The sequence below is a fragment of the Venturia canescens genome, chromosome 2 (genome assembly GCF_019457755.1).
Source record: "Venturia canescens isolate UGA chromosome 2, ASM1945775v1, whole genome shotgun sequence".
Classification (NCBI taxonomy): Eukaryota; Metazoa; Arthropoda; class Insecta; order Hymenoptera; family Ichneumonidae; genus Venturia; species Venturia canescens.
The window spans coordinates 21,793,416-21,807,925 of NC_057422.1; the positions used below are offsets into that span (position 1 = coordinate 21,793,416).

Consider the following 14,510-nt stretch of genomic DNA (forward strand, 5'->3'; position numbering starts at 1 on the left):
TAATTTCAAAACAAACATATCAGTTTACATCCCGCTTCTAGGACGTCGCCTTTTCTGCTCAGTCTTTTCTACCCTCCATATAAAGGTTCTTCAATGTGTCAATGAATTTTCCGCGTGCGAAAACTTCCGGCAAGTCGATGCACTGCGAAATGGTAGAGCAATCATCGAAATCCATCATTCAAATTGAGGCAGCACAACAGCGCGCGTGAGTTTATTTCAAACGGTGAAACGCGAGATATCCCTCGCGATGTTCGTCCAATGCCAGGGTGATTGAAAGTCTTCATGACCGGTATATCTCGAAAACGAAAGTTTCATGAATCGCATGCTTCTTTTCGAGAAGTATTTATACTTTTGAAAGTGAGTTTTAGGATCGGGTGAATCCGCACAAATAACGCGATGACTGAATTAGCCGAAGTTTGAGGGTCGCGTATGGAGCGCGTTGAAGCGATGAGCCAACGGAGCCACTCGCGGCTCTCTTTCATTCTTCATTGTTTTAAGAGGGTCAATGTCAACAGTTTGAGATGGGAGGGAGGGAGGCTTCGGGACACGAATTCAGGACGTGTTGAATTACAAGGAGGCAATGTTACTGCTTTTCATTGTAAGCGAGAGTTGACCAACGAACTCTCGTATATAAAGAACTGTTTTCCAGCAGCAAAGCATCAGTCATTCGAATCTTCTCTACCAAACGGTTCTAAATCTCACGATAATCATGAAGGTACAGCTCGTGTGAAAATCAAAGCTTCAATATTACTGTCAACTCATTAGTTAATTACATCGTGTGTTGACAATAAAATTTGATGGAACGTTCATTATTTTGAGAGCGCGTGAAACTAGATAATCGGAATTAAAAATCCGCTGGTCCAAACGAAAATCTTCTGCTAATTTTTGTTTTGTCACCTCAAAAAATTCACGCGGTGTTCCCAAAATATTGAGATTTAAGAAATAGCAGGGAATTAAAGTCAATTAAAATTTTCAATATTAATCCTGTAAATGGCAGAATTATTTGAGATCTTCGCTAATTTGTCAGTTGTTAGGTTCTCCATATAAAAAGTACGTAAAAGTAACAGCATTTGTTTGAATCGCCGACGCTACAGGTGCTCGTGAGTCTCTCAATGCTCGTGGCTTTGACTCTGGCGGAACCTCCGAGTTTTCGTCAGTCGTTCGATGCCGAAAGAGACAGCAGTTACTTCTACTTTGCTCGTCATCAGCCAAAAGATTCGGCGGCGATAAGCGTCGAGGCAGCGGCTCCCTACCCCGCGTCAGGCTGGAAACCCGACGGTCCTGCTTTCGACCCTACCCAGAAACAACAAGAGCTGCCGCTCCCTACTCAGCAACAGTTTGCACCATCCGAAGCTGCTCAGAACCAATACGGAGCTCCGGCCGCAGCTCCTCAGAGACAATACGGAGCTCCGGCCGCAGCTCCTCAGAGACAATACGGAGCTCCGGCCGCAGCTCCTCAGAGACAATACGGAGCTCCGGCTGCAGCTCCTCAGAGACAATACGGAGCCCCGGCCGCAGCTCCTCAGAGACAATACGGAGCCCCGGCCGCAGCTCCTCAGAGACAATACGGAGCCCCAGCTGCAGCTCCGCAGAGACAATACGGAGCCCCAGCCGCAGCTCCGCAGCGACAATACGGAGCTCCGGCCGCAGCTCCGCAGAGACAGTACGGAGCTCCGGCAGCAGCTCCTCAACAGCAGTACGGAGCACCGGAAGATTCTCCCCAGGAAGAAACCCAAGCACCAACTGCACCTCAACAACGTTTCAGAGCGCAAGCTCCTTTCCAGAGACAGTATGGACCACCAGCTGCTCCGCAACAACAGTACGGTGCCCCAAATCAGGAAGCTACAACAACTGAAGAAGCCACATCGACCGAATATGACGAGTCGACGACCCTTCGAGGAGACACCGAATCTCAGGTAGACATTGATTATACTGAATCGCGAACAAATCTATTTTCTTTCCTACTCAGTGGACGTTTAAAGAGTTTGCTATTTATGAAGTTTGAATGGTTGAACTCGGCTTTCGCTTGGTTTAGCTAGCAATGTTTCATCGGTAATGAGAAGACTTTCTTTGTGTTTAAGTTTTTTTTTTTTTTTTTTTTTTCAAGAGTTTCATCGAATTAGAATCTCGAAAATTATCAAAGACTTTCGATGCTGGATGCTTGTTTTCGAAACTAACGAATTTCAGCTTAGGCTCAAAACAAACTTTTCTAGAATCTGCGATAAAAAATTTGTCCGTATTTGACCGTTTATTAAATTTAAAAATATCGATAATGATCTTTTGTTGGTGAAAAAATTTGATTTTTCGTCCAAATTCCACTCAAGTACAATTTCGATTGTTAGTGAAACAGAGTTCAATCGTAACACCAACAACAAAATTACGTTCGTGTCGCTTCTTCTCGGATTATCCGGCTGTCTTTCTCTCTCACTCTTCTTCTTCCTAACGCTGTTTCTTTGCTGTACATGGTGCTCCCGTAACCGGTGACTAAAATCCTTGGAATTTAAATAGCCATGTCAATTCGTCTTTTCACCTTCTGTCTTCGCTCATTTGGTATTCCGCGACGTCTTTCACTTTCGATCACGGTAGTGTAGAATCGACGAAGCGACGCGTGTCTCATGAAGTACACCAGCTGACCTGGGCGCGAACGCGTTAAATTCCTCAGCCTTCGAGGCTCTAGCCACATTTGGGTCTGAGGTTTTCCATCGCTTGTCGGAAAATGCACAAGAAAATGTCGCAGCTTTGCCCTCGAAACTGCAGGCTCACTTTTCCGAGTTTTCCTTCTTCAAAAAAATCATTACGAATTCATATGACGGAGGGAGAATTGATTGAATGTTAAATTCTGTTTCAAGGCCGAATCTGTTGATTCCGTAAACGAATTGGACGATGTTGGCGAGGTCGACGCCGAGCAAAGAGAAAGCGGCGAATATTTCGTGGCGCTTCCCGATGGCCGGCTCCAGCGGGTTCGCTCAATGAGCCGAAAGGACCTCGCCACGATGAAATTAATTGCCAGCGTGACCGCCGAGAATGTAGAGCCACTTCGAGGCCCGATATACGCTTATTCGCCACTTCAAAAATTGGAATTCGCACCGGCCGTGCTCCAACCATCGGTAGTCGATTCGTACGGTGCTCCGCAAAAATTGTCCCTGAATCCGCAACAGTCGCAGAGCCAACCTTTGGCCGCTGCTGCCCCCGTCAATCCTGCCCTTTCCAACTATCAGTTCCCCTCAAACGATCAAAGATTCTTCATCACGATCTAAACAAAACTCGAAGAATTCGCTTACGAGTACCTCGTCACCGATTCATTACTCGTGTAAATATTGTATCGAGAAAAAATCCAGTTTTTTATCGCGGTGCACACGCATTGACACAAAAGTTAAATGACTCTTTGATCGAACCAAAATATGAAAGCTGATTTCAATGATTTTTGTCTTGGTTCGTCTCATCGAGAATCAAAATGTATTATTTAGGCGTCTGCGATGGAATAAAATAAGAAAAAAAAATATCTGAAACTGACGTCGATTCTCTATTCAAAAGTGATTTTCTTCCCCCAAGTTGATCGATATTGTGTTATTGAAATGGTGGATATGAACGAATATCAACGAGTTGCCGATTCAATGAACACGGCGATATCGATGACAAATAAAACCATAATAATAATTCGAGGTCCTTGGCACGCTCGAAGAAGAAAATATTCTATATTGGATAGGTCCAATTTGTTCCAATAAAATGTGTATACGACAGTGGGGGAGAAAAATGGAAGGTTTAAAAAACTCTGGCGCGCGTGGATCTCACGGAGTTCTGGTATTATTGAAAAGCCAATGACGGCGTCAACGACGGCGTGTGGAGCTCGGCCGAAAGGTTTTCGTGCTCCCCGCCGGCATGTAGCACACTCCACCTTACCGCAAAATTCCAGAAATTTAATATCGCTCTCACCAGCGGGTGCGAGAGGTAGCACACGACCGCACCGACGTTTCATAAGTTCACTCTTGCACAGAGAACTAGATAAAGACAGCACGCAAGTCAGTGCGACCGTGAGCGAGGGCGAGAAGGAGAAGGTGGAGCGGGGAGGGGCCGGATGCAGAATGTGAGAGAGAAAGAAAATTTATCGGATCTTCGTTGTTGTGGATGCTGTATGGGTCGACAAAATCCGAGCCGCACGCCCTGTGACGTTCCATATCAGACCCCTCGACTTTCGACCAATCTCCACGTGCCTTTTGCGCCCGGAGTTTAGGTAAAAACATTTTTTTCCAGCGTCTCCTAGCCCCGTTGCGATGGAAACGCGCCATGGCTCGGAGTCTCATTTACACTCGTAAAAAACAGGAAGTCTAAATATTTATGGGACACTGAATTTATTTTTAAGAAACTCTATTCCGGTTCGATGAATGTTGACACTGTTGGTGCTCGATTTTTGTTTTCTCGATGCTGGAATAATGGATTCAAAACCGTTGTTTCTCCCGATATGGATACGGTGCTTGCTCGTCGATTCTCCAGGAGAACCTTCAGAACTTCGGTGCCAATCGACGGGGAATTAAGCGCCAATTAGTTACAACTTCATGGTTAGTCGCGTCAAGTCGAGGAAGCGGGCAAATCGGTTAAGATACCTATATGACTTTCGTCGATATAACACACCATCGGAACCAATTAATTCGAAGGAACTGACCATTTCGTTGGTCCAATATCGACCACGGGCAAATGTGCTCTTTGTCGGCCCAATACGCTCTTCTGCCCCCGTCTTTTCGGATGCACGCAAAGTTCTCCTTGTTCGCTCCGAACCTCCGAGTCTTCTCGCACAAACTTTACTGTAGAATTGTGTGTTCTTCTTATTATCGACGCTAAGGAACCGCCCTCTTTCCAAATGCAAGTGTTCTCCTGCTTAAATTGGTTGCTAACATCGGATACGGAGCTTCTCGTTAGCTCAGTAACCCTCGATTATGAACGATCATTTTTTATCAACCGTTTGATGTAATTCCTTCAAGATATGGGACTGAAATACAAGTTTATTCCTAATAATACGCGGTGCTTATTCGATGCAATCTGTGAATCAAAACGACGGATTGTGCGATCGTTTTAATTATTCAAAGCATTGAAAAAAGTAGTTGAATGACAAAATTTGTTTTTCTGCAAAATGTTTTTGTTCCTATACATTTGCTCTTTAATCCAAGATTATCGCTTATTGTAAGAACACTATCCGTAACGAGTATAATAAATTCGAGCTCCAAAATCAAGCTATAATCTATTTAATCAATTGGAAGTTTGTTTAAGGAGGGTGGCTACATTCGTCAAAATGATAAGAAATTTATTAAATTTGGTATAATAATGTTCTTCAACATCTAGTGCGAAGACACAATTTTTTTCAAAATTTTCTTCTGCTTAGTTATCGAGTAATTACGCATTAAAGCAGATTTCTTATGTCCGGAATGTATACCTATATATGTGGAAACGCTATGCTTATACACGTGAACTTTAGTGATCAATTACTCGATAACTGTACAGAAGAAAAATCTTAAAAAATTTGTGTCGTCAAATTTGGCACTATAACGAATATGTTCACCAAATTTTATTAAATTCTTATCATTTTGAAATTTTTAATGTATTTAACATGGTTTAGCATGGCAACATTGTATCGTCCCTAGCCACCCTCCTTAATTTCCACAATGTTATGAGTCACGGTTTCATTTTGATCTTAGTGATTTTTTTATAGAAAGTTACACGATTATAAAAAATTGAAATGACATATAGAAGTTGTTTTTCACTGATCAATTTCAGTAGGTTTTTCTCATCAATATGATTCTTGAATAGAAAAAGTATAATCAAATGACTAATAAGACGAGCCACGAATTAATTTACACCGGAATTAACAGAACGTCTTTTCATGGACAAGTAAGCTGTGCCTTGTGTTTTGATAATGTTACATGATTTGGTCCACGGAGAGAAAAAAAAGTGATAATCGGCTCGAAAAATACAAGTGGAAATGAAGATAGTAAATGTAAATGTTCTATTGCAGTATAATCGAGCATGAAAACTTAGGGATGCTGTTGAGTAGAGACGAACGTTTCTCGTTTCGCTATTGGCTAAGCCAGCAGCAGTCAAGCGGACGAAGCACAGCAGCCGGTGCACGAGGGATCCCTGGCCCTTTCTCTCTCTCCTCTCTCCTTCTTTCTTTTTCTCTGCCTTCCATCGACCCTCTTTCCCTCGGGATATTAATTTTTCCGGAAGTTACCTCTCAGCGCGAACGTTCTGGCAGAGCACCAGCGTGGCCCTCGTGACGACCCTCCGTATGGCTCCAGCAGGAGTAAAAAAATCATAATAATAATAATAATAAAATAAAAAAAAAAAACAGCAGCGAGGGGATGAAAAAAACGGGCAAGAAAGGGAAAAAGAGCATGATCCTTCGGAGCACTGCTATTTTTCGCGTCGATTTAATTTTAGCAAAATCTCCGATAACCTCGTCGTCGGATCTCCGGGATTTCGAGCCACGAGGAGATCATCATGGGCTCGCCCAGGAGTGACTTCCGTATCAACGAGATTAAAAGCACCCACTTTTTCGCCAACCGCCGTTGCTCTCTTTGTTTTGAAGGCTTTTTTTCAAGCCCTCACAGATTTCATCCATTTTTTAATCTTTTTTCCTCATCAGCACATTTTATCTTGGTAACATATTTCTTTTTGTCCGATTACGTAATAAATTCTTCCACGAATAGCAGAGGGCGTCGAGTGAGCTTATTCATGTTTAGATATCTGTGATACAGATCTTGTCTTCTTCATCTTTATTCACATTAGTTTTCGCTCGAAAAACTCTCGATTTCTCGTCGCGATGGAAAAGACCGACGTCGTGAAACTTTATATCGCGTTTATCCTGCGTTCTTTCATATCGCTTCATCGTGCGAACGATGCGTTTCCATCAACGTACATCCGTGCAGTTTTCATCGATGATCCGGAGTGGACATCCGCACCATCATCCACGCAGCGTGTACTCAATTTATTCACCATTTTATGCGCACGAGAACAAAGAGCGAGGGAAGTAGCGAAGAAACCACTAATTGGAACAAACTCTCGGGAAAACCAAGAAATTCTGGTGCTTCTCGAATGAGACCACGAAGATCGTAACTCCGCGATTCGCGGAATCGGTGGAAGCTCATTTATTCGAGATGGAATTACAGTCGCTGGAACCTTCGGCCATGAAAAAAAAAATGCGAGGAAAGAAAAACAGCTTGCAAGGACGGAATAGCGCGAGCAAATACTCGAGCCCCTTGATTTTCGCTATCACATATTTTTGCAGTTTATTCCCAATGGATATTGAAGTTCGTGCGAAAATGAAGAAGATTCGAGGTCAGGAGTCAGGACGACGTGACATCTGGCAACGAGAGTCCGCAGGAAGCAGTGAAACGTACGTAGGAGCAAGTAAGGGGGTTCCTCGTTTCACCGAGTCGGAGAGTCAATCTCGGACAGATTCATCCGGAGTTGAGAAATATATAAGTATATAGGTATATTGGTATAGACATAAACAGAACACAGTCGGAAGGGCTAACTTTCGAAGGGTTGCTTCCCACACTCCATCAACTTTACGAACACACCGGGCGCGTCGTTCCTCGTCTTCTTCCCGTTCTCTCTCCCTGCGGAGCCTTTTCTCCGCTGTTTCTCCTCTTTCTTCGTCTCCTACTACGTCGCCCCCCAGCGGAGATCTCCTGTTGTTTTCCCATCGCTCGGTTTCCGTGCTTTGCTCGGACTGTGTGGATCGAGATTAAGAAAAAAATACGCTAACCTGATCCCCGCGGTGATTTCATTCTCGGAGTTATGGGAACTCGAGACGAAAACGTTCTCAAATAACGAAATAAATAAATAAATAAAAAACCGACTTGTCTCTCGCTCGTCGTGAAGTTTCAATGGAGAAAAAAGTCGAATTTAACGCCAAACCTTTTTTATTCCGCTTTTTTACCGCAGAACTTATTTCACGTTTATTTGTCCAAGTTAAATGTCGATTCTTGATCCTTCCGGAATGATAATCGCTACAGAGTGTGTCAAATAATGCAAAAGTTTGGAGAACCATTACCCCACAGTTCATAGTAAATAACGCGCTGTACTATATCAAAAATCAACACCGAGCGAATTTTTATCAAAAACATAGTAAATAATGAAATGATTTGAAGAAAATTTAGGAAATAACATAGCAATCGTTTCTCTGTGCTATACGAAAATTTTGCTCAATAACATAGCAAAATTTATGCCCCCATATGAGGCGTTGCGAGTATATAAATATGAAAATTAACCAGTGGCACATAGTAAAATTTCAAGCAATCGCAAGTCGTTCATAAACGGACTTTGTCAAATAAATCTTTGTCGGAAAGAAAATTTACTTCTTTTCGGACAGTGCGACTCAACGATACAAAAATTTTCGATATTTCACCGATTTGTCCAGTCCAAGTCACCAATTTTTAATAACATTTCGCCAAAGACACGAGTGACATTGAGGTAACTCCTGTACTGCATGCTAGTCAAATGAGTGCTAAATTTTCAAAACGTTTTTAGACCAAGTTTGACGTACCGATTAAATGTATTGTTAGTGGATTTGTATTACAGCATATCTTATTAAGACGTAAAAATATTAAAAACGCTAGTTTTGCAAAAGCATCAACTGATAAATGCTGACACATTTTCACTGGTATTTTTCAAAGAATTATCTTCATTTTTTGATCGATTTTATTGCAACAAGTCTCATTTTGTTCGTTAACTGGTCCTCTACGAATTCACCATGTAGTCGTTTTTTTAACTTGATCGTTTCACTGTTGCATCTAATTGTTCATTAAGTGAAAAATCTTTTTCATTCATAATTTCTCTCAGGAATGAGTTTAAAGGAAAATCAACGTGGTGAATTCGTAGAAGATCGGTTGAGGAACAAAATGAGACTTGGTGCAATAAAATCGATGAAAAAACGCAGATAATTCTTTGAAAAATACCAGTGAAAATGTGTCAGCGTGGAAATTTGCATTTATATCAGTTGATGCTTTTGCAAAACTATAGCCTTTTTAATATTTTTACATCTTGATAAGATATGCTGTAATACAAATCCACTAACAATACATTTAATCAGTACATTAAACTTGGTCTAAAAGCGTTTTGAAAATTTAGCACTCATTTGACTAGCGTGCAGTACAGAAGTTACCTTAAGATATCGATACATCGTTCGATGTATAAGAATGTCGCAGACCTAAATTTTGCCTGCCGTACATAGTTAAATTTGAGAGAACTGCTTTCGGCATCAAAATTACTATGCACATTGGTGAAATGTAATAGAATGGCGATATAGAACAGCGCTGCTACAAAACATAGCAAATTCATCCGAAATATTCGTATAAAAGTTTCTCCGTGTACCGAAAATACGATTGTGGATCGTCGATTCCTCGGTTCAACCTTCCATCACTTTCTTTTTGCACAGACATTTAGCGCCTCTCGAGATGCCACGTACTTGAATCACCGAGAGTTTTCATCACGATATATTTCTGTGAATATGTATGCGTGCAGGGGTCCCGTTCGGAAGGATCAACATGAGGAAAAGTACGTCACGAAGGATGTCAATAACGCGAGCTTTGCTGTCTGGTCGTAAGCGAAGAGGGTCCCCTCCCAACTACACAATAAGGTCGGCATAACTCGCGAATATGAGACTCTCGAGATTATATGCGTCTCTTTATATCTGTGTGTATGTATGAAACTGCCATCCATGTAATATCCGTCTGCATTAACTATTCTTCAGCGTTTTTTTCCTCCGTGTCGTCGCAGTGTGGCTTTGTCTATGCAGCAGAGTGCACTATGACTTCCTATTTTTCTCGTTCCGTCTCAGCATTGTATACACAGACATATGATAAAAACGTGCACGTTAATAGAGCCCCCTCATATTTGCAGTCAATGGGAGCATAAAATGTGGAATGCGTATTTCCGTGCTTTAGCAATTCCAAAATTATTTATGAATTGTCGATGATTTTTTCATTCGTTCATTCTGTGCTGATAATTGTTTGAAAATCGTTCGTGCGTAATTCAGTCGATTGAAGAAGTCGAGTAATGAAAAAATATATTGATCGGTGAGCACGTTCGCCTCTCGTTTTTCTACTATCTTCTTGAAGCGCACGGATGGAGAAGAGGAAAAGACATTTTTTGAGGGTCGCCTTGCTTCGGGGATTGGCTCGCGAACGATCTTGGAGAGCGGAGAGGGCGAGAAATATTTGCAAAAGGCAAGGAAGTGAGAGTCGACAGGGCACACTATCATCGCCTCGATTCTTCCGGTCGTTCGACCAGAAGAAAGAGCATCCTTGGAGCCGAGGGGTGGAAAGCTATTAGGAAAACGAAATGACCAGCGGGCGTACGAAAATTATCATATCATTGGAATATCAAATGGGAAATGGGAAGAAGGCGTGATTCTTGTACGTATCTGCTCCTTTATTTCACGAGTGCTTGTAACGTTTATTTAGATTTTCTGCTTCCCGATGTGCTACCAAAGTTAAAGTCGAAGTATCATCATTTGAACCGACGATTATAAAATCGAAGCACCGTCTGACTTTTAATGATAAATATTTGAAAAAATTTACAGGAAAAATGCGATGATCCTTTATTTTATTCCTGCGCGAATACGCTCTTGGGTTTCATCGAGCTCTGCTGAACGATTGCTGGTCCTAGCGACGACACGAGAAAGCGGTCACCCATCCAAGCACCGGGCTACTTGGAACGTCGCCGAAGACCATCCACAGCATCGGTAAATTTAAGGAACGCGTTTTCAGTGAGAAGCGAGGACGTTGGAAGTGTCTCGACTCGATCGAAACCGTAAAAGCGAAAATTGGATCGCGTATTCCCGCTCACGCAGGCGACAACAATGGGCCCCAGTCGAAGGGACAATGCGCTATAAGAATTGTGTATATACGAGTATATTACTAAACAAGGAATACGAAGGGTGAGAACGTAATGAAAGCTCGAGTCAGAGCTCCGAATCGTTCGCGTGTTACGAAGAGATTTGGCTTTAACGATTTCAAGTGCGTTCGCGAGCGAGAAAGAGGCTGGAAGGGGAAATACAACGCGGCAAAATATCGCGAGCAAAGCGGATTATGACGATTGGATCTCAATGGATTTCCCGATAAATACCACTCACGGTGTACGAGCTCACCCCGCCCACGTAATGTTCGAGAGTGATATACATCCGCAAATGTATCCTCATATATGTCTGTCATACTACATAGATATATTAGTAGAATTGAGAGAATTGAGTCGTTGGAAAGGATCAGCAACGGAGATACAATAGCATTGCTCGACGATCTCCGTCCTATAATCAGATGTCGAAATCGGCGAAGATAACGACGGGAAGCTTCTTTTTCACGATGAGCTCAAAAAGCGTTCAGTTTCGTAGTGATTTCATTTGACATTCGAGCAATATTGATTCCGACGAGAAACGATTATCGTTTCCATTTAAATTGTTGCAACCACGAGCGTTCTTGGAGCGCTCCTGCGCTTTCGATTCTTTCAAATTTGATTCTCGAAGTTCGTTGAGTACTCCGAAAGGTTATTTTCCCCAAAAGCACATTTTGGATTCGTAACTTATTGACGTCGCGAATTATGAAGCGGAGATTCGAACCCGCGATCGCGCGAGCAGCTCGTAAACGCACAAGATAACCATCAGGCTGGCCTTGCTTGTAATCGCGCGATCGTTGCGATGCTCGTCATAAAAATGACTTGGATGGAAGAACCGAGTGGAATGTTTTCATCGCAAAGGTGGAGGGTGGCTTCTCACGTCGTTGCGGCGGAAATCCACACTGACTCCGATCTTCGAGTACGCAGGAGAAGGCATGGAAAAATAAGTGTGCATTACGATCGCATAAAAATATACCTGCAGCCTGGCTCCGCCATAATGTCGGCGAGATAGCCTCACCGATGCCGCGATGACGATGACGGGGATTCTCGCAGCCTGCCCCACGAGGCAGCAGGCTGGAGAGCAGCGGAGTAACCCGATACCAGCTGGGAGGTCAGCTTGTAGATTGACGAACGAGATAAATCGAACTTGGGTTGACACGCGACGAAAGACTCGATGCGACAACTCACTGACCTGCGAATCCAATGCATAGCTTCTCTCCTTTCCCGGTATAACTGTTGCCAACGGGAGAGCCACACACGCGTACGTGGCGTGTACAGGCCCGTGGGGAGTCATGTGCACAAACACACACGAGTCGTTTACGGCAGGAATTACATCTCGGGAACGAGTGCAGCAAGAAGAAAATAAAAATCAGCCATTTTTGTTGTGTATCCCTTGTAAATAATACGGCGTAAGAATAAAGGGAGTTCCTCGCGCATGTAGATGCTATGCGGGAATAATATTTACGCGCACCGCGCACGCCTCCAGCTTTTCACTTTTGCGGCTCCGGCTGCGTACAATTTCCGTCATCTTACACGCCTGCGCGTACGTGGGTTCATTCATTTATTTACGATTAACCGCAAAGTCATTTTCTTCTTGAACATTTTTAGGGCATCGGCTGATACGGATGTGTGGATTGCAATAAAGGGGCGTTTCAGAGGCGCAGATATCGGCGGTATGTCCAAAGTTTTTTTTTCCTCCGATCGCTACGAACGATCGCCTTTCAGGTGAAGATGCTCAAGGAGTCCGGAGTACGGAATCGAGAGCTTTAATCCAAATGGTCCTGGAGTTTATAATTCCAAGCCCCGCGTCAAGAAAGGTCCCAGCGTGTTCGACTCACTCCACGCGTGTGTCGTATTGCTCGTTGCTGCTTTTCCTTTTTGCAGAGACTCTTGTTCTCCGTGAATTCCCTCGTGTTTCCTCGCGTCTTTAGAAATCGGGCGGGTTGTTTTTTCTTCTCATTTTCATGGAGGACCTCGGCGCGCACTGACGTAGCAGCGAGAATATGCGCAGAGATAAAGAAAAATAGATAGCGAAAGGGGAAACGGAAGAAAGGTCTATCCTCCGATGGCACTGCGCTCGGGCATTGTCTCGATCGACGATAATAAAAGGTTTCGCATCGCGGTGAAGCTTTTATACGCGTCGGGTATACCGGTTGAGATATATAAAAAAAAAAGCACGGAGAAAGCGCAGAGCAAAAAGCTAAGAGAAGATAAAAGAAGAGAAAAAACGACACACTGGGAGATAAAGAATAAGAGAGGAACGGAGAAAGAAAAGATTCAGCCCTGAAGATAAAGAGGTCGAGTATAATGGGAGGGTCGCGGCTGCTCCTCTGGGTTCCGCGCCCCGTTCCCTGAGCACCGAACATACTCACCACCGCAGGGATCTCCTCTCAATGGCAAAGGAAGCCATTACCATTGTTTTATCACTATATTATATTCGAGTCAAAGTTTAACGAGTGTGTGGAAAGGTCCTTTCGCGTCAAAGACTAGAGTGGATGAAATTTCGAGAGTCTCACTTCCAAATTTACGTGAATTCAAAGTCTCCGTCGTTGGGGGCTTGCGAACTCGATTTAAGGAAGATCGCATGCGTTATTTTTCATTCGAAAAAGCAATTAAACTTTTTCGATCTTTTCATGATTGAAGAAACGATTTAAATTTATTCTAGCAATTATTCAAATTATGTTTAACTTATTTGTTGAGATTGATTCATTTTTAATACAACGATAACGGTTTAAATACTTTCGTAGTAAAATCGTCAAGCAAAATGTGACAAAGCCATTTTCTGGGCATATGCGTAAGGCTTTATCAAGACATCATTGATATCTAAAAACATTCTGTTTTCTCATTCTCGTTTTTGGCTCTTCAGAGTTGGGAGGATCCTGTGATTTTCGTTAATTGTTTTCTCGGCAATTAGGCCGGAAATAATTCCGGGAATAGACGCATGGTCTAATTTCTAGCATATTTCCAACTTTCTACTCTTAAAGTTGGCATTTTTCAATTTCCATTAGATTCGCGCGAACTCCCTCAATCTCGAAATACATGATATTTCGCGGTGATGAGCGATCTCCGTCAAAGCGTGTGACGGAAAGGAGGCTTGACAATTTAGAGCACACTCGAAAATGTTTCATCCCATTAATTTCTCTCCAAATGATAAATAGTCAATTGGCGGGCGTAGTATTGAAATGCCAATCGATAATAATTATATGTAAGCATCATTCGAGTGATTCCTCATCGAAGGGAGAATCGAATGCATGTACAATCTTCAATGTGCATTTCTTCGTGTACAGAGCATCCTATGGGACACAGTTTCCCAATATATCCGCACGCAGGGTTCGTGCTTGCCCTCTTTTTTTCTGTCGCAGGCACAGGCTCGTCGCGCGCGAGTCCTCAGAGGTGAAAAAACAATGGCTCGGTATACGGAAGACTCCCCGAATCGTATCGTCTCGCATTTTCCTGAATGACAAAACGCGGCGAGAGCGTGGGGTAGTCTACGATCACAGTGAAAGTACTATGCGCAGTTTTTGTTATTGTATACAACGCGTGATGCACGCGTACACAAACGAACCGTCACCGTGCATTATTTCCCTCGTTCTTTTCCCTTCATTTTTAATTTTTCATGAGGATAC

General features: G+C 43.0%; 2 protein-coding genes across 5 annotated transcripts in view; one reads left to right on the forward strand and one right to left on the reverse strand.

Moving 5' to 3' along the window:
• The window catches only part of LOC122406986 (paired box protein Pax-6-like), a 103,435-nt gene that overhangs the window by 25,501 nt on the left and 63,424 nt on the right, over positions 1 to 14,510 (reverse strand). The gene's annotated exons all lie outside the window — the stretch shown is intronic.
• LOC122406988 (pro-resilin-like) lies at positions 673 to 3,529 on the forward strand. Its single transcript, XM_043412901.1, has 3 exons — positions 673 to 715; positions 1,095 to 1,916; positions 2,850 to 3,529. The coding sequence occupies exons 1-3, from the start codon at positions 710 to 712 to the stop codon at positions 3,255 to 3,257; spliced, it is 1,236 nt and encodes a 411-aa protein (XP_043268836.1). The 5' UTR covers positions 673 to 709; the 3' UTR covers positions 3,258 to 3,529.

Excerpts from the sequence above, each read along its gene's own strand:
- LOC122406988 (XM_043412901.1), top strand. Across the intron at positions 1,917-2,849 it reads GAGGAGACACCGAATCTCAG|GCCGAATCTGTTGATTCCGT; the intron begins GTAGACATTGAT and ends TTCTGTTTCAAG.